The sequence below is a fragment of the Ahaetulla prasina genome, chromosome 1 (genome assembly GCF_028640845.1).
Source record: "Ahaetulla prasina isolate Xishuangbanna chromosome 1, ASM2864084v1, whole genome shotgun sequence".
Classification (NCBI taxonomy): Eukaryota; Metazoa; Chordata; class Lepidosauria; order Squamata; family Colubridae; genus Ahaetulla; species Ahaetulla prasina.
In genome coordinates this window covers 40,727,771-40,748,385 of record NC_080539.1, presented here as the reverse complement: position 1 = coordinate 40,748,385, position 20,615 = coordinate 40,727,771, and the positions used below count along the sequence as shown (strand labels likewise).

General features: G+C 37.6%; 2 protein-coding genes across 7 annotated transcripts in view; one reads left to right on the top strand and one right to left on the bottom strand.

The window, feature by feature from the left end:
• EML6 (EMAP like 6) overlaps positions 1–14,579 on the top strand; it is a 119,610-nt gene extending 105,031 nt beyond the window's left edge. For 2 of the 3 annotated variants that reach the window (XM_058164933.1, XM_058164931.1), the window contains 10 exons: positions 549–757; positions 1,196–1,353; positions 4,530–4,644; positions 6,314–6,502; positions 8,243–8,415; positions 9,387–9,549; positions 10,073–10,176; positions 10,604–10,757; positions 10,926–11,026; positions 11,370–14,579. In XM_058164933.1, the coding sequence (XP_058020916.1) occupies positions 549–757; positions 1,196–1,353; positions 4,530–4,644; positions 6,314–6,502; positions 8,243–8,415; positions 9,387–9,549; positions 10,073–10,176; positions 10,604–10,757; positions 10,926–11,026; positions 11,370–11,394 (1,391 nt within the window). In that variant the 3' untranslated portion in view covers positions 11,395–14,579. Of the gene's footprint in view, positions 1–548; positions 758–1,195; positions 1,354–4,529; positions 4,645–6,313; positions 6,503–8,242; positions 8,416–9,386; positions 9,550–10,072; positions 10,177–10,603; positions 10,758–10,925 lie in introns of all 3 variants that reach the window. The other variant, XM_058164932.1, reaches the window with a different exon arrangement.
• A 702-nt stretch (positions 14,580–15,281) lies between these two features.
• RTN4 (reticulon 4) overlaps positions 15,282–20,615 on the bottom strand; it is a 50,237-nt gene continuing 44,903 nt past the window's right edge. For all 4 annotated transcript variants that reach the window (XM_058164937.1, XM_058164938.1, XM_058164934.1 and 1 more), the window contains 4 exons: positions 20,150–20,219; positions 18,635–18,681; positions 17,139–17,197; positions 15,282–16,356 (listed from right to left, as the gene is read on the bottom strand). In XM_058164937.1, the coding sequence (XP_058020920.1) occupies positions 16,314–16,356; positions 17,139–17,197; positions 18,635–18,681; positions 20,150–20,219 (219 nt within the window). In that variant the 3' untranslated portion in view covers positions 15,282–16,313. The remainder of the gene's footprint in view (positions 16,357–17,138; positions 17,198–18,634; positions 18,682–20,149; positions 20,220–20,615) is intronic.

Genomic DNA, 20,615 nt, shown 5'->3' with positions numbered 1-20,615 from the left:
CCACAATCCCATGAGTTTTCTTTCCCTTTTAGTTGCCCAGGAAATGTATTTATCCATGTACCTTTCAGAATAGCAATCTTTTAGAAACTTCTTATAACAGTGTAAAGTATTTTAAAGAAAAATACTACAGTATATACACTACATCTGATTTAGCTAAAAGGCAAAAAAAAAAAGTTTTGAATTTCTAGAATCTTCTTCATCTGCCAATGTGTGTAGTAATGACATGAAGGGAAGGAAGACTCCAGCTGAACAGTATTTTCTAGCACTTGTCACCTGCCTTCCTTTATGAGAGGAATGGAAAGTCTTTCCCACTTACATTTCAGCAGTTGGTTTTGAAAAGATGACTCTTCTGAAACTGGAATGAATGTAGAACCCCCGTAACTGGGATGGCAAATAGCAATTGGCAGGACCATTTTTAAAATAGAATTTCCCCCAATAGCCATGTGTGCCCTAAGAATGGGATTCCCAAGGACTACAATGATGGCAGATTGCAGTTGTGACCTACTTATGTTTGTGAAACATTAAAACGTCTTCTCTGATTTCTACAGGTGCTAAAATTGCAAGCAGAGGAGGTCACCTAGAGAGGATCTTTGTTGTAGAGTTTCGTCCAGATTCTGATACCCAGTTTGTTTCTGTTGGAGTAAAACACATGAAGTTCTGGACTCTTGCTGGAAGTGCTTTGCTGTATAAAAAAGGAGTGATAGGTTCGTTGGATGATGCCAAAATGCAAACCATGCTTTCGGTGGCATTTGGAGCAGTAAGTAATCTTCATCCCCTTCCTTCTTGTTTTGTGTGATTTGTGCAGAGAAAAATTAAACCAGTGTCATGAGAGAGGATTTTGTGATCAAATGTGATCAAATGTGATCAATAAATTTTAGTCGTCAGTCGTCAGTATGTTTAATGGTGAGTAAATGTAATTGAATATAGAGATAATACGTTTTCTTTACAGAATAATGCTAACAAAACCAGTATCCTTTGGGGGAGGGTGTATTCATCCTAGATACAGTACAAAGTCTTTATTGCTAGAATATGTCTGTTTCGATACAGAAGCTTGGATGGCAATCATGCTAGTTCTGCAGAGCCATCTCTATTTTACAAACTGGATACTGAAGCAAAGAACTCATATTATGTCAAAAGGTAGTAAAACTCAATAATTCATAGCATTTACAAAGCAGACTATTGTGGTTTCTTTCAGAATAATCTCACTTTCACGGGTGCCATCAATGGAGATGTTTATGTGTGGAAAGATCACTTTCTAATTCGACTTGTGGCAAAAGCTCACACTGGGCCAGTCTTTACGATGTATACCACTCTTCGTGATGGGCTCATAGTTACTGGAGGGAAAGAGAGACCGTAAGGAATTATAACTCTTTTCTATGTGCAGCTACTTATATAGCCAAGTATCCTTCAGAAGGAAGTCCAAATAAGAATAAGGAGTGTGAGGGTTTATGGCAGACTGGGAAAAAAACCTATTTGTACCAGGGGTGAAATGTTCCCGGTTAGGACCGGATTGCCCAATCCGATAGCAATGATGGCAGGTGGTTCAGAGAACCAGTAGCAAAAATCCCGCCCCCCCCTCCCATGCTCAGCTGAGCCACGCAATCATCAGAGGTTTGTTTTTTTTACTTTTAAAAGCATTTTTTCTTCAGCCGAAAAAATGCTTTTAAAAGTTTTTTAAAAAAGCCTCTGATGATCGTGCAGCTCAGCTGGGATCATCAGAGCCTTTTAAAAGCATTTTTTCTACAACCTCTTTGGCCGAAGAGGTTGTAAAAAAATGTTTTTAAAAGGCTCTGCTGAACCCAGTTGAGTTGCCCGATTGTCGGGCTTTTTTTTTCTTTTAAAGGCAAAAAAAATGCTTTGAAAAGAAAACAAAAGCTTCTGACAATCAGGCAACTCAGCTGGGATCATCAGAACCTTTTAAAAGCATTTTTTACAACCTCTTCGGCTGAAGAGGCTGTAGAAAAAATGCTTTTAAAAGTAAAAAAAAAAGTTGGCCATGCCCACCCAGTCACATTACCCGCCACCAAGCCACGCCCACAGAACAGGTATTAATAAATATTACATTTCACCACTGATTTGTACCCTTCACTTCCTGAGCAGTCCAAGTATGGGCTGCAAAAAATAGTAGGGGTGAGAAAAACAGACAAGGAATATGTTTTGGGAGTTCTGTATTGGATTTTAATTATGATCCAACTGTCTAAAAGCCAGTGCTTCTGTAGCCAAAATGGCAATCTCACATGAGGTTGCAGGTTCAACAACTTAGATAAGCAAAAGTAAAATACCTGAAATGAACATGCAGGCTGACCATTTAGGGGTAAAATGAAAACAAAATAAAAAGAATAGAATGAAGTGATTGGGTAAAAAAACAGATATATTTATGTGTATATTAAAGATATAGAGATTAGAAGGATATATGAAGCTATCTCATCCTCTTTTTTCACATTGAGAACTGTTTTGAATGCCTTACAGAGTAGAAGTGAGAGCTTCCTTTCACAAATGGCTATGTTTCACTTTTTATATTAAAAATTGCTGGCATCCATCTATTTGAAACTATCATTTCCAAGGGCTGTATGCTGTATAGGTTATCTATTTACAGTCAGGCATTTTTATTTTTATTTATTTTTATTTGTCACAACAGTATATATAAGCATAGGCATGAAAATAACTAATATATAAGCATATATATGAGCGTAAGTATGTGATAACTATATTAATTGGATATAATGAAAGGAAACAATAGGACAGGAATGGTAGGCACATTTGTGCTCATATGCATGCCCCTTATAGACTTCTTAGGAATGGGTAAGGTCAATAGTAGAGAGTTTTTGGTTAAAGCTTTGGGGATTTTGAGAAGAGACCACAGAGTCAGGTAGTGTGTTCCAAGCACTAATAACTCTGTTACAGAAGTCATATTTTCTGCAATCAAGATTGAAACGGTTAACATTGAGTTTAAATCTGTTGTTTGCTCTTGTATTGTTATGATTGAAGCTGAAATAGTCTTCAACAGGAAGGACATTGCAATAGATGATTCTATGAGTTAAACACAGGTCTTGTCGAAGGCAGCGGAGTTCTAAGTTTTCTAAATTCAAGATTTCAAGTCTGGTGGCATAAGGTATTTTGTTGTATTCAGAGGAATGGAGAACTCTTCTTGTAAAATATTTCTGGACACGTTCAATTGTATTGATGTCTGAAATATGGTATGGGTTTCAGACAGGCGAGCTGTATTCAAGAATTGGTCTAGCAAATGTTTTATAAGCTCTGGTTAGCTGTGTAGTGTTTCTGAAGAAGAAGCTACGTAAGATTAGGTTTACAACTCTTAAAGCCTTTTTTGCGATGTAGTTGCAGTGGGCTTTGGCACATAGATCATTGGATATGAAACGCCATTGAACATCACAGACAATACTTCTATCATTCAAAACGACCTTGATCATTTAACCGCTTGGTCTAAAAATTGGCAGCTCCAAATTTCAACCAGCAAATGCTCAGTCTTACATATAGGAAAAAAGAACCCAAAAACTAAGTACATACTAGATGGACATTACCTTACAGATGACCCCCATCCCGTTAAAGACCTTGGAGTTTTCATGTCAAATGATCTAAGTGCCAAAGCCCACTGCAATTACATAGCAAAAAAAGCTCTAAGAGTTGTAAACCTAATCTTGTGCAGTTTCTTTTCCAAAAACACCACACTATTAACCAGAGCATATAAAACATTTGCTAGACCAATTCTAGAATACAGCTCGCCTGTTTGGAACCCTCACCACATCTCTGACATCAATACAATTGAACGTGTCCAGAAATATTTTACAAGAAGAGTTCTCCATTCCTCTGAAAACAACAAAATACCTTATCCCACCAGACTTGAAATCCTAGGCTTAGAAAACTTGGAACTCCGTCGCCTTCGACAAGACCTAAGCTTAACTCACAGAATCATCTATTGTAATGTCCTTCCGGTTAAAGACTACTTCAGCTTTAATTGCAATAATACTAGAGCAACTAATAGATTTAAACTTAATGTCAACCGCTTTAATCTAGATTGCAGAAAATATGACTTCTGTAACAGAATCATCAGTGCTTGGAATACTTTACCTGACTCTGTGGTCTCTTCCCATAATCCTAAAAGCTTTAACCAAAACTTTCTACTATTGACCTCACCCCATTCCTAAGAGGACCATAAGGGGCGTGCATAAGCGCACAAACGTGCCTACCGTTCCTGTCCTATTGTTTTTCTTTTCTTCTTTCTATATATATGCTTATACCTCCTTATATTTACCCATATATGTTTATATACTATATAATCTTTTGTATGATTCCTACATATATTGTTGTGACAAAATAAATAAAATAAATAAAAAATAAATAAATAAATCTGTATTTGCTACCTCCATCTGAAAATCTAGAGTAAATTCCTTATTTACCACTTAGTGCTAGACATCTAGATGTGAGGGAACCTGTATGGTCAATGTATTACAGGATCATAAGGATTTGAGGAGAATGGAATATTTCTTATGTATTTCTTCTATTTTCAGAACGAAAGAAGGAGGGGCTGTAAAACTATGGGATCAAGAGATGAAGCGCTGCCGAGCCTTTCAACTAGAGACGGGACAGACGGTGGAATGTGTGCGCTCAGTGTGTCGAGGAAAGGTACCTGAAACACACAAAATGTATTGACTATTCCTCTCCTTACCAGAGCCTTATGCTAATATTGAGTGTTAAATGAACCTAAAAAGACTGAACAAGTGATTTCAGTCAGGTCATTTAAAGAGAGGAGGCTGAATAACTGCAGTGGATAGAGACAAGCAGAAATGCGAGAAATCAAGCAAGTATATTTCAAACAAAATGTGAAGGTTCATCTCTGCAATTTTTCTGTCACAGTGTTATCATATTATCATTTCAATACCAGATATACTGAATGTCTTGGTGGAATATCTGGTAATTCAGAGTGAATATTTATGCCCAATCACCTTCAGATGGTTGTGTGTAAAAAAAATAGCAAGAGAAGAACATTCATATTACAATATCCACATATGGTAACCACTGGCCCAGGGGTGAAATCCAGCAGGTTCTAACAGATTCTGGAGAACCAGTAATGGAAATTTGGAGTAGTTTGGAGAACCGGCAAATACTACCTCTGACTGGCCCGAGAGTGGGGTGGGAATGGAGATTTTGCAATATCCTTCCACTACCACACCCACCAAGCCACGCCCACAGAACCAGTAGGGAAAAATTTGAATTTCACCCCTGCACTGGCCCCAAAGTGTATCCTCTGAATTGTGTCCATTTTCCTGGAGCAGGAAAATTTGGTACAAGAAGTAAGCCCAACATTTAATTAGGGCTTATTTGTTTATTTCCCGAAATGCATACGCTATCCCAATCATAATTTCCAGAAAGCTTACAATAAAATTTTTAAAATACATAATCATATAAACTTAATGTTCCAGATATAACCATAAAGCTGACAACATCATAGGTATTGAAAGAATACAGTATATAATAGCCCTCAGCTATTCTTCAAAATCCTAGTGGAAGAGATACAGTAATTTTATCTTCTTTCCTAGAATAATAACAAGATGGTGACTGTTTTGGCCTTGTGCTAAAATGTTCCATAGAGCTGGAGCAGCCTCTGAAAAAAAGCCTCTCTTCTGAAGAAAATCTTCTGTTAATCGCAATAATTCTGTGCAGGGTACACAGCTTTTTCCAGTCCCACTTTTTGACTGGCATAATGAGGGCAAAACAGCACTCCGAAACCTAGCAGGCAGGACCAAGATAATTTTCTATATAGTTACATATATACGTAATTTCATTACACCTTACTATAGTTAATATTCTCCCATTCAATGTTATTAAAATTTGGCAGCAATTTTTAGAAGACTTTTAATTTGCTGGCCATTATGTTATGCATCTTTATGATATGTTTTTTTTATAAGAGAAACATCTACTGCAATGTAATTCCCTTTCCCTCGAGAATGCTGGAAAATATTTTTGAGGAAAAGATTTCACATCATCTTTGGGTTAAACTGATACAACACCATTAGAATTATATAGGATAAGTTGTTAATGTTACATGGTCATAGAATGAGAGGTATGATTTTTAATATTTTTAAAGAAAAAAATTATGAATCAAACATTTGTAAATTGTGTCAAAAAATCAGTTCACAGTAATTTCTATTCGAAATTGCTGTCCTTGTACTCTTTTGCTTCTTCCTTCCTATTCTCCCCATTTTTAATTGAACAACATAAATATTGAACAAAGAAACAAAGAGTCCTCTGTGTGTTGTTTTTCTAATCCCACATGCTTTTGAATTGTCTACAGGGTAAAATTTTAGTGGGGACAAAAGATGGAGAAATCCTTGAAGTTGGAGAAAAAAATGGTGCTTCTAATCTTCTAATTGATAGCCACATGGAAGGAGAAATTTGGGGCCTGGCAACTCATCCATCCAAAGATATCTTCATATCTGCTAGTAATGATGGAACTGCAAGGATCTGGGACCTTTGTGATAAAGTAAGAGGTGCTTGATCCAAAATACAGAATAAGCTTTCAATCTGTCAGAATTCTTGGCTACTGCTACACTTAGCACATTCCCAGAATTTTATGTATGCATACTCAGAGTATGTTCACTGTAATTATGCTTAGGATTTCAACTTCAGTGTCCATGATACTTAATAGATTTTTCTGTTTGTGGTGAAATTTATTAAGTGTATAAATCCAAAATAGTTCCTCAATATCTATTATTGCAGCTAATAATGATTAGTTACATAGTATATGTAAAATATACTTCAAGCACGCTATAGATACTGTATTAAAAACATGTAATTGAACATTATTAATATTAATGAAATGTCAGTTAAAATTGATTCTTCTGTCAACCATGCTTTCAATATTGAGAAAATTGGATGTGCTCTTTATGAAAATTTGTTACTTCCTATTTTGCTTAGAGGGGAAAGACTTTACATGTTATTCCATGAATAGGTTCTGGATAACTTACAAAATCTAAAAGTCAACTTAAAATTTAATATACTGTAACTATGAAAAAGTACCACTATAAAACACTTCATAAACCATTGTGAGTACCTTAAATAGTAAGCAACAACTGTTTGAACCTTGGATCAAAATGGCTTGCCTACATAGCTGCATTCTGGGCAAACTGCATTTTCAATTACTCAGTCATCTTGCGTCATCAGTGCAGTTGCCACATCTCTAAACCCCAAACTGAATATATTCATATATCACTAAAGCTAATAAATGTTTGAGAACTATATGAAACCACTAGACAGGATTGGGCATGAGTATAGAACTAAGATCCTCTCTATGTCTCTGAGCTAAATGTATGGGAACTGAAACGCCTTGCATTTAACTTCTTTCTCTCCCTCTCTTTGTGTGTGTGTGTGTGTGTGAGAGAGAGAGAGAGAGAGAGAGAGAGAAAATGCTATGAGAGATTTTTGTTGTGGCCTGTTGGCCGCCGGCCCCATCAGCAGCCGAATCAGATGAGGAGGAGGCATGGGAGTCAAGGCCTGCATCAAGGCAATCTGAGAGCTCCAACAGGGAGAGGGAATGGAGCTGTCAGAGACAGAGACAGAGGCGGAGCCTGGGCTGTCCATCAGCCCTCAGATGGAGAGTCAACAGCTCTCAGGTCTGGAGGTGGCTTATGAGGAAGAGGAGGAACAGCTGGGTCCAGTGCCTGATGCACAGAAGGCAGAGAAGAGGAAAGCAGTGGAAATCTATGGGCCGCTCCTTGGGACAGAAGAGCTACTGCTGCTAGTGAAGACCCACTCTAGACTCTGGGGATAAAAGGCAGAGGGTGGAGATGAATAGGTGTGGCAGACAACTATTCATCTCCCTGCCAGTCCGCCGTTGATAGCCTGCACTTCCCACTCCTGTCTGGAAATGATCAGAATTCTTCTTGGAATCTGCAGCATCTTCTGCGCATATGTGTGTGTCTGTTGCTGGAAGAAAGCAAGAGCACCTTCTAGGACTTTCTTTACAAGTGTGGGAAGAGAGAGAGAGACTCCTGGCCATTTTAGGGGGAAAGGGAGTGTCACTTTCCACAGGACTTAGAGACTTTGTAGCCTGCTGTGAGAGAGTGGCTGCTAGTGCTCCTAATAAAAGGAACGTTTTGTTAACTACAAAGAGCTTGTCGTGTTTGGGAGTCGGTTCTGAACAGTTTTAATTCTAAAACAAAAGAATACAATTAATAAATAATGCAATTCACTGTAACCTAATATCTTCATTTCTATCCTGCAGAAACTTCTGAATAAAGTTAATTTGGGCCATGCTGCAAGATGTGCTGCCTACAGTCCAGATGGCGAGATGGTTGCTATTGGCATGAAGAATGGAGAGTTTATTATTTTGCTTGTCAACAGTCTTAAAGTTTGGGGCAAAAAAAGGGATAGAAAATCTGCTATCCAGGACATCAGGTACTTCAGCAGGCAAAGCAGAGAATGCCAGAAAAAGAAAAAGCAGAAGTGTGCCTATTTATTCCATTACTACTAATGTTTTTGGCTTCATGCCATTTAATAGTTGCTTGCAGCTTAATGGCTGAAGTGAATGCACTGAGATTACATCAGCAAGAAAGATAACTCACACAGAGAACAAGATCTCTCCCCTAGAATTCTAAGCAGTGAGCCAAACTCATCCAATATCAGCCAAGAGACATATTGCTTAAGATGCACAGCCTTATGAATCTGTCTATAAATGGAGAGAGGGAAGGAAATCTGAGGGCAATGTAAAAAATGAAAAAAATCCATATTTTATCCTTTGCAAGATCAAATCTTGGAACGCCAAAGAAATATGGGGAAAGTACAAAGCTGTGTAGTGTCAGAGGAGCAGGCAGGAGAGGACTGTTTTTTTAAAAAATCCTCTTAATTCAGTAGCAGAATTTCAAAATAAGCATATTTTGGGTTGAATAAGAAAGTTCTATATAGATATATGGTATTATAATTATATTTGGATGCTTCCTCTATATCCTGCCTATGGATAAAAAACATTTTACTCACTATAATTTGTATAGCCCCTTGGTAGTTCCATAAGCTTATATGAAGCTTTCTGTTCTGGCTGGAACAGCAGTGGTAGGAAAGCCTGCATTGGAGCAGAGGCAACACTATTTTTTGGCTGCCAAGGGTTGCCCTGTTTTTGATTATTTCTTTTTAGCAAAGACTGATGGTTGGAAAGACAAGATTAGACTCTGCAGTCTATGAGAGGGCACGACTGATGGTGTTTTTAATTTGTAGTTTGTATGATTTTATCATATATGATTTTATCCAGGTTGTATTTTAATGAATTTTAAACTGCTCAAGAAGCTTTGGCTGTTGGGCAGTTTATTTATTTTTTTAATATCACTGTCATCTCAGAAACCTCTAGAACCTTCTTTTTGTTTTGTTGTTTCTAGAATCAGCCCAGATAATCGGTTTTTGGCAGTGGGTTCACAAGAACATACTGTAGACTTCTATGATCTCACACAAGGCACAACCTTGAATCGAATCGGCTATTGCAAAGACATCCCAAGTTTTGTCATTCAAATGGATTTTTCAGCAGATAGCAAATACATTCAGGTAAAGTTTTTAGTTTCAGTTAATAAACAGCCTTCCTGATTCAGACAAGATTTCATGCCTCAGGTCAAGAAGAGCAGGAGGTACACATTTTAAATTTCATAGACCCTTCCTATTTCTCTTGATTATGATACCAATATTCCAGAATACTAAGCATCAGGAAAGAAGAACTGACAGAGACAGAAATGAACTTAAAATTTAGGTATAAAGAGCCATAGCTACTATGTTTAGATTGACTTTTAAATTGACCAGAAGTTCAGATTTTTAAAATGTCAAATGAAACAAATTTACAGGCTCTGATTTGCTGGAAGTATGAGAAGTAGTTTCATAAATCAACCATTCACATTCCAAAGTTTGCCATGAGTATTTATGAACACTCATTGTTCAGTTAAACATTTCAACATTTTATAGAATAAAATATAATGCAAGGAGAACCCAGAATTGTCATCACTCCTGGGATGATTTTGGAAGAACTATATATTTTACTACTGTTCATATAATCATTTTGATTTATTTCCTACCTTAGGTATCAACTGGTGCCTACAAACGGCAAGTCCATGAAGTGCCACTAGGAAAGCAAGTCACAGATACAGCATTTATTGGAAAGATCACCTGGGCTACCTGGACAAGGTGATGTAGCACAAAACTTTAAGCAAGGAACATAAACCTATACCATCAGATCAGAAGTGGGAGAGGCTACTTAGGCCATTGAGTCTGATCATTTGCTTCAGGTTGGAATCCAAATGAATCCATTCCTGACAGATGGTTGTCTGTCTTTCACTAGAGCACATCCCTTAAAGGGGAGACTGTCACCTCTTCAGAGATGAAAACAGTCATAAGTCCATGACAAGAATGCAGATTAATGAGCAGATAGTGAGAGACTAATCCACTTAGAATAGTGGCCCTTAGAAAATGTCTCTCTTTTGAATTTTGACATTCCACTTCATTCTTTCAACAGCACTCGAAGTATGTTATACTTTTTTATATCTCCTATACTCCCAAAGACATTTTACTGCCATGTCCTCATTAATTAGTTAATTTTTCTCCTTTGGAGCAGCATCCTTGGGGATGAAGTCATTGGTATTTGGCCCCGAAACGCAGATAAGGCAGATGTCAACTGTGCCTGTGTGACCCATGCTGGCTTGAACATTGTCTCTGGAGATGACTTTGGGCTAGTCAAACTCTTTGATTTTCCATGTACTGAAAAATTTGTAAGTGAGCTTGTTTTGTTTTTTTGATATATGTTTGTCAGTGTTCCTCACCTTGATAAACCTTTGGTTGATCCGTAGCTGAGATCAGCCTGTATCTTCCGATGGCAAGACGTGGCTAGCTATTTGTGAGTGAAGCAACATTGTGTTCAGTGTTTCTTTTCTTGACAGGCCAAACATAAACGTTACTTTGGTCATTCTGCACATGTCACCAACATACGCTTTTCTCATGACGACATGTATGTTATCAGCACAGGAGGAGATGACTGCAGGTATGGTTTTGCATTGTGTAACATTTAGTTAGTTAAATGGTGTGTTTGGAGATTTTGAGTTGAAATGGGAGAAAGCCAAACATATTTTATTAAGCTGCAATAGATGCTTAAAGTTGACTGTTAAGGAATTCTGTTTGGTGCAGACACACATTTGACACTATCATATTATGGTCTTTGTTAAAAATTTGTGTATGCCAGTGGTGGGAAATTAATTATTGTTAGTTGGCATTTCTTGTTTTAAATGTGGTGGAATATGGGGGTGGATGGGTGGAGAACAAGCTTGCAGTACAATTTTAGCCACATCTGTTTATTTGTAAATAACATGTTATTTTTTCTTCTTCAGTGTATTTGTATGGCGATGTCTTTAAAGGTCACAACTCTCCAGGATCATTCTTGCCACCACTGCCATTTGAGTGCCAAACAGTAAATGCATGGAAACCGTTCAACATCTCAGCATGGCTGGGATTACGAACTGTTAATTTATGAAAGACACAATTAGACTATGTAATACATCCCCAAATGTATGCAACTATGGGGAAATCAAATATTACATAACTTGGTATTGACTTTAAATTAATTATTCTAATATATACTAAAATCTGTCTTGCCAAATTAAATATTCAGGAATACTATGTCAAGACCAGGGTCTCAAACTCAAATTGTCACAAGTGCCATGTGAGTCTTAGCCTGTCGGCACAAGACTGAAACCTTTCTGTGCATGAATTAAGTCCAAAATGAAAAGTATCACATGTCATGTAACATAATATATTGTGCTCTTAAATCAAACTTTATTACAAAGCAAAGCTACTTACAAGGCAGCCATTTTGGCCATTTGGCTGGCAGCATTTTCCATTAACTTTAATACCAATATCTGGTTTTATTACATGATGTATAGTTTTTTCTAAATCCCATTAAGACCAATACCGGCTAGGGCTAGTCCCATCCCACTATAAGCTTAAAGTATAATGGTTTCCCCTGCCCAGTCGTGACTGACTCAAAGGGGCGGTGCTCATCTCCGATTCTTAGCTGAGGGAGCCTGTGTTGTCTGAGACACTTTCATCATCATATGGCCAGCATGAAAATAACCTTTGTGCTGAAGCTGGACCTATTTATCTATTATATCTACTCTCATTTGTATGCTTTCAAACAGCTAGGTTGGCAGGAGTTGGAGTGAGTAATGGGAACTCATCCCATTTTGCGGGCTCGGGTCTCAAACCCAGGTTGTCGGCTTTCCAGCTGACAAGCCCAGTGTCTTAACCGCTAAGCCATCATGCCCCCTCCTGTCCCATTAAGAGCAGTCAAAATCCTGCTTTTCTTTTTATTGAGCAGGCTTCTCTTTCAGACTTCTCTTTATTCACCACTTTTGTCCTCTTGCCTGTTCTTATCACTAGCCAAGCTCTCCTCCATTTCTTGGCTGATGCCTTGCTTGGCATAGGTATGCTCACAGCAAGACAGCCAAGCTAGGTCAGGCCTTCTCCAACCTTCTCCATTTCAGCTGCAGCCCCATTTCTGAGGGTCTGCCTGAAGATCACAGTGCTGCCTCAGAGCGTGTGCGCTGAGGGGGTGCTGCCAGTACAATAGTGCACAGCCCAACCAACCAGGCTCAGTTGTTGCCAAGAGAACTATAAGATTGGTTTGAAGAGTCGTTTTGGTGCCTGTGTGTACAGATATCTGTACATAGGTCCCTGACCTCAGTGGCCACAAGGTCTTAAGTAATGGACCACGCCAAATTATTTCAAGGGCCATGAATTTGGGTCCACTGACTCAGTCTATTGTAGAGATAAGGCTTCAACAACCGTTTAAAAAAATTGAAGACTTCAATGTGAAAATAGTGAAAACCAGCTTATTTCTTCAAACTTGTTCCATCATTCCTAAAGCATATTAGAGACGGGATATATTATGAAAAAAGCAGGCTTTGGTTTGTGGCTGGTTTTATTAAAAAAATGAAATAATTAGCAATGCTTTCTCCCCTCTTCCATTAAGTGTATTAGATGAAATTCTTTTTGCCATTTTTCTACGAAGTGCCTTTTGAAAACTTTTCAGATACTGCAGGATATAACATTATCTCCTGCCATTGCCTATTTTCTGCTCATGGTGCTAAAATCTACAAACTGAGGAGGGCTGACAGTCACTTTTCCCCCTAAATGTCACAATGTTTATTCTTTTATTTATTTTGACTACGTTTCAGCCTTCTCTCTTAATATCAACAGCAAAGAGTAAAGATACAAGGCAAAAATTAAAAATAACTGTCAGTCAGTTTAACACTACATATGGAAATTAGGACTTCACAGAAGTGGTAGAATGAAATGAAAAATGAATACCCTTCCTTTCCTTCCCATTTGAGGTACATTTTTCAATATTTTTTATCAGTCAAGCAATAGCCAAGATAGCATTTTAACTTCCAGGGAAAAAAATCCCCTTTCCTTCATGAAGTGGTTCAAGGGCATTTGTTTTACACAGTCCAGTAATAAATTGGCAACCATACACATTTGTGATGGTAGGGGACCATTTAACTGTAAAACTTGAGCTTATTGCAATTGCTCTAGCCTGCGGTTTTTCAGTGGCTAATGATCAGGATGATTATACTTTTACCTTCAATATCATAGGCAACATGCCTCACACTTGAATGCAACTACTGATGGCCACAGGCAGGAATGTACTATTAAGATTATGTCCTGCTTGTGGGCTTCCCAAAGACCATGGGAAATAGATTGCTGGACTAAGCCAGCTTTTGATCTTGTCCAGCACAACTCTTACTTTCTGTAACTCATGCAGTGAAACAATCCTAGATTCAGTTCTTTGTAGCATTAGTTTATTTCACAATCAGTAGTGAGGTAGAAAAAATGAGAAATGTCCTAGTCTGCATTGAAGATTAGAGGAATCAGGTTGAAGATATTAAAAGGTTATTTAAAAAGATACAAATTCCTTTTAGAACTGAAGAAAAAAAGGGGGGGCATGTTTCTTGATATAATAATCAATGTATACAACACTAAAGTGCTTTTGTAAATTTAATGGACTGCTGTGTGTGTTATTTGATTAATGCAATGTGTTAATGCCTTATACTCCTTTATTTCATACATATGTCCTATGCAGTCTTATTCCTTTATTCTTCACAAGGAAACTTTCCCATTTTAGCCAATGTAACCATATCCATCTGGTGATGTCAGGTGGTCACCTTGTTTGCCTCTGTTGTAATACTGGCCTTTCATATGGAGTGCATCTTGAATCTGTAACAGAATGAGCTGCTGTATAGTCAAATTGTGCAAGAAAATTGAAGATGAATAATATATTTGTGTGTGGAAGAAATCTTGTTTATATCATTTAGAACTTTATGCTTAAATTTGATGCTGTATTATAATGTAAATTGAAATAGTACTGCATGAATTTATTTTTGAAATGATTCAGTAAAAGTTTTATTATTTGAAAACTGATGCCAGATTTTCTTTGGGAACATCCAGCATACTGGAAAGAACAGTATGCTTCTTGTAGAAAAGAGCAAAATATTAGTGGTTGACTTATTCCAGGGCAAAGCTTTTAAAAAACCTTAATATTCTACCATTTTATATCACATTGTCTTAACAATTCTAAGGAACATGTTTGCTTATTAAAAAGACCAGCATGATAGTAATATTAGATATATTACATTTAATATATGGGCCTCTGTGGCTCAGACTGGTAAGACAGTCTGTTACTAACACAGCTGCCTGCAATTACTGCAGGTTCTAGTCCCACCAGGCCCAAGGTTGACTCAGCCTTCCATCCTTTATAAGGTAGGTAAAATGAGGACCCAGATTGTTGGGGGCAATAAATTGACTTTGTATATAAATATACAAATAGGATGAAGACTATTGCTAACATAGTGTAAGCCGCCCTGAGTCTTCGGAGAAGGGCGGGATATAAATGCAAATAATATATATATAGTTAGAACATGTTCCCCAAGTTGATACAATTGCATCGTGTAAAACTGCATTTAATTTGCTGCTTCATTTTGGTTGGGATACTACATTTTGTGTGTTATACTAAGATCTATATACAACAAAATTCTGATTACTTTTCAGCAAAATCCATTGAAAATTAAGGTGGTACTAAACTAGAATATAACCAATGGCATCAAGCAGTAAGGTGCATATGCATGTCAACTACATCGACAAAAATTTTGATGTTGGGTATAAATCAATCATTTTTAGTAATAATTGTTCATGCACTGAGTTGTGAAGCATGGTGATTTAGCATGTTAAATGCAATCACAGTTACACATGAGTCCATACACTTTATTGATAACTCAAAATTGTTTTCTTTTTACATTTCACAATGCATCCCACAGACGTAGTTCAATACACCTTAAACCTCACATGTATCTGAAATGTCCAAATGGCATTTGCAGCATCGGGGTACAATCCACTGACCCATGCACAGATGCTGAGGATTCCAAGCACAATGGAAAACAAGCATGCCGGGGGCTCCTTGTTCTGCCTGCAAGGATCTGAGGATCACACCATCAGAAATTCATTCCACAGATTCAGAGTTTTGAGAACTGTAAACTTGTTTACTTAAAACAGACTATAAGAGTTTGTGCAGCAAAGGATATGGCAGAAACTGTAATGTGCAGAGTTGGATTTATTTATTTAATAGCTACTAGTTTTTTTCCTGAAAATTTAAGCTAATATATTAAGCTCAAAAAAACCTCAGTTCATTTATCTAGTATTTCAATCACTATGGAGGAGCTGGACATCCTAAGCAGCTGTGACACACTATATATTTAATTTTATATTGGCAATTGATAAAATAGTAGAATTAAAAGCACAGTACAGCTAAACTTGATACCAACAAGGCAAGACTTTTCAAGCTTGCTTTAATGGCATATTCTAAACATTTCATTTTAGAAAATCTGCAATCAATCAACACAAACCAGAGACAGTGCTAAAGGAAATGTTTTCCATACACTAACCCCTCTTGAAACACGACAAGACTATCTTGGCCAAAGCATAAAATGTACAGCTCTCCAAATGGTTAGGTTAACCAGTGCTGCATATGGGAGAAGCAAAGAGGATTAGGTTTAAATCCATATGTAGCAGCTTACAATACTTAGGATGGACATACACACAGCAGTCAAGAACAGGTTATTTTCCTCCCTCTGAAACACTGCTCCTAAAAAATAAAGATCTGTGAAATTGCACTGCAATGTCAAGGCTTGCTATTCCCTGACCCTCCCCATATAATCCAAATGAATATGCCTCCCATCCCCACTTAAAAGATGATTTGTTTTAATAAAAGTTGCTTCTTGATTTCATTCAGTTTTACGCTTCAGTCCAGGAATTTTAGCTTGAACCCTGTAGGGGAAAAAAACTTAAGTCACACCTTGTTTTCCAAGAAAAGCCAACTCTCACAATCTAATAGAATCTAATGCATTAATTATCCACCAGTCTTAAAACTGCTCTACATGTCACAGAAGTACTCTGTATCTCCTGTTCCCAACTTAAAGTGACTGTGAATAAAATGGATCCAGACGTATCAGGTGAACATGGTCACTTATCACTATATATGAACATACTTATTATTTTACAGTCATGTCTACAGCTTGGTTTGGAAGTTACTTTGGAAACTACAGGTGGTCCTGGAGTTGCAACCACTTGCTCAATAACCATTCAAAGTTGCAATGGAACTGAACGAGTGGTCCTTGCAACCATTCCCTGAAGTTCTAGCCATCGTAGCATCACTATGGTCACTTGATTGCAATCTGGGCACTTAGCAACTGGCTTGCACTTACACTGTTTGTAGTGTCCTGCAATCATGTGATCGTCATTTGCAATCTTCCCTCCTCTCCCATAGCAAAGTCAATGATGGAAGCCAGAAGGGAATGTTGCAAGTCATTCCCATAAGTCATTCCCACCTTTTCTCCAAAGAAGCCCTGCTACAGAGAGTAAGAGATCTCAGGGAATTCCTACTCCATAGGACCACCTGCCTGCCCTTGATAGTGTGTACCCACCTACAGCACCCCCACTTGCCAATGTCCCCCCGCCATCCACATGTTGTTTTGCAATGAAAATTCTGGTTCCAATTTGCCACTGTAACCTTTGGACTACCTGTAGCTACAAGAATGTAGTAAACTTACTTTGCCATTCCATCTTTCACATTCTTGTTTACAAGTTCCACATAATGGTCAATTTGAGTCTGAAATACAAGTTAAAAAATCATTTCAATTACTTGGTTTCTACATCATGAAAAACCATAATGTGGTTAGCATCACATTAAGACGAAATCCAGCAAACCACCAGAAGTTACATGAGTGGAAACAATACAACAACTGGGATGACCTTGAATCAAACTTGATTTCTGGTAACCATCTGGACTGTCCCTGCACTTTTCTTGGAAACATTTTTATCTGTGTTTTGCCACTGCCTGCTTCCTAGGTTATGAAAGAGTGACTGGTCCAAAATCACCCAGATGGCTTTATGCATAAGGTGGAACCAGAACAGTCTCCCAATTTCTAGCCTTATGCCTTAACACTACACCAAAGTGGATCTCTGCACCATCTACCAAAGACTGAGGTGTAAGCCCTAGAATAGATTTACGATGGTTATAATTTAAAAATCTCAATACATTACCCCACAAAGGAAAAATAGCTGAACCCACCCCTACTGCAAACCTTGAATACCCAAAAGTTATGGATTCCTGGTCATTAAATTTATCACACCTGCCTTAGTTTATTCAATCCCAATCGTTCACATTTGAACTCCAGCATATTAATTAATTCTTTGTTGCGCCACAACCGTGCTGTTTTGTCATTTGAAAAATATTGAATAAACGGAGATTTTCCAAAGAAAAACTGATAGCTATTTCATCAGCCGTTTCAATTTTAGAAGCATGAAATTATTGTGATATTTTAACTACTTTTTATTTACATTTTGTACAAAAATATTTAGGTTTATGACTGTGCAAAATCTTGTTAGAAATATACATCTGAAATAATGCTTGAAGATATTTCCATTTCTATCATATATAAAGGAAGCCATTTTTTACTGAAAAAACACAGGGATTCTTGGGGAAAAAGTATTCTTGCTCCTTGTAAAGTTCTGAGGTAAAACATGTCAATTCGTTACAAAATACTTTCTTAACTTCACTTAAGAGGAGCACTGTCATTTCTTAGATATAATAAACTATAATGTAAAGAAAGGATTCCTAATGTTGAAAGAAGAAATCCAAACCAGATGACTTTTTCAAATGATTCAAGCTGTTCTCAAATTAAAGGAATATGCCCTCTTTACTTTTAATATCAATCCTAGGGCTGCCACATCTGAGGCACAAAAGTCAGGACGACCACTAGCTAATAGCAATGGGTTACGGTTTATTTGTTTTAAATAGTGGCTGCTTGGATTTCTGCAGCCCAGATAGGATAATCCTATTTAACCTTTCATGTCTTACTTAACTCTTGCTAAAGCTAGAACAGTAGTGCAGGCATTGTCCTTAGAGGCCACTGTAGAATAGTAGAGGCCACTGTCCTCTAGAATCCTCTTCATCTTTTCATACACAATATATTCTTTGTATCCTTAATAAGCTAGTTATTTTATTGTCATGTTATCAATAAACATGCCACAACTGCATACTCACCTGGTGCTTCTCATAAATAACAGGAATACTGAAAAGTGATATCAGCGCTGGAAGAAGAGAAATACATTTAAACTTATCAGTATGAAAAACATCTGAATGTTATCACAAACTGGCACAAGATAATATATATGGATGAGGTATTAATCATAGCTGTAACTACAGATAGGCAGTTGTGTGAAAAAGTATGTATACCCTGTATCAGTATTTTATCTTCACTCAAAATGGACTTTCAATAATTTATTCAACATAAATTAACATGAATGCCATTTCCTTTTGAGAAAAAGGAGGTGCACCCTTGGCTCCAATACAACAAACTCAAGTAAGTGTTTGTAATAACAGTCTACCTATCTCTGACACCAACCAGGAATTTTCTCCCACTCTCCTTGCAGAATTTTTTTCAGCTGTGTAGTATTTGACGCGGTTCCTTGCATGCACAGCCTGTTTCAAATCATCCCACAGCATTTTGGTGGATTTAGATATAGGTTTGACTTGGCTATTCCAAAACCCCCATTTCTTTTCAGCCATTCATTTATGGGTAGATACTGGAATGCTTAGGTCATTATCATATTGACCTTCGGAAAGGTCAACCACAACTGAGCCCAGAACTTCAGTCGTAAGTTGTGGTGGTGGCCAAGTGAGATGCCAGATGACCGCTCTGCTCAATGACCATAATCCCAACTCTTCCCATTGTGGTCACTGGACAACCACATAGGATATTAAGCAGACAGAGCAAAACAGCTATCTACTGAAGGAGGGCAGACAGGGAACTCCAGCGCTGGACTGAAAAAAAAGTTAAGATCTCCATGATTCAAGTTCCCAGTATCAGAGATCCCTTCCTCTCCATGCACAGAAAACTCGGCCCCAAAATCCAAGCAGGATTTTGTCATGGAGCATTTGTAACATTTGAAGCCAGACTGGTTGCAAACATTCTATGCCAGAATCCTGCTTGGCTTTCAGAATGGACCTTTTCAGATGGCCTCCTTGACAGCAAAAGAATGTTTTTAACAACTGTAATTTTGGGCATGTATCATAAGTCCCATTCTTCTTTGCTATTGCATTTTTAGTCACTGAATGATTGGTAGTTGAGCAAGGACTGCCTGTAGCTTGTCTAACACTTTTTAGGGATGTATTCTATTATGAAGAAAAGCAGCTCAGAAACCGATAAACTGGTTTCGACAGCCTCTCTGCTCTCCATTAGTGGCGGGGTAAGAGGGGAAATGAGTCTGACACAGGACAACCAGTACCGACTGCAATGACAAAGGCATGATTGAGAAAAAATCTTTCTCATTTGAAAATATGGGCATTGGTTGCAAAGTTACTTTTTCAGCAGTGCCCTAATTGCAGTGCTGTCCAAGGCAGTTGCCAAACAAGGATTATCTGTAACCATGTTTTATTTTAGAGATTTCCCTATTAACTTCCCAGAGTTTAGTAAGGTCATCAGCCATCAGAACTATCATGTGATTTATTAATAATAGTTTAGATTTTATTTTCTGTAATTAAAAAAGGCGAACTCACCTAGTATCAGCAATGTCAAACCATTGAACAAGGCACCAACATAGGTAAACACCCACATCAATACTGCAAACTGAAAGAAAAAAATTAATGAAACAACACTGTATAGAATGTCTGCTAAAAGCTCAAAGCAATTCTGTTACTTCACTATATTAGCAGTACAAACATAAGGTGCTTTGGTGGGGTACAAGCTATACCAACTCACAAATTGCCTAACTTGGTATAAATAATACATTATACAATTCTGGTGTCAGCATTCCGAGTAACGCATCCAAAGAAATCAGAATTCCAAGGCAGGGACCTGTTGTGACCTAGACACAAGTAGTTATTAGCAGACACAATCAGTCCTAAACAAACATTTTATTAGAACAGCTGAGTTACTTCATTCTCAGTTTAGTTCAAATTAAGTCCAAAACAAAGTCCTTCAGAAAAAGTCCTTCGGCCTTATCACAAACCTTTGTCTTCTTTT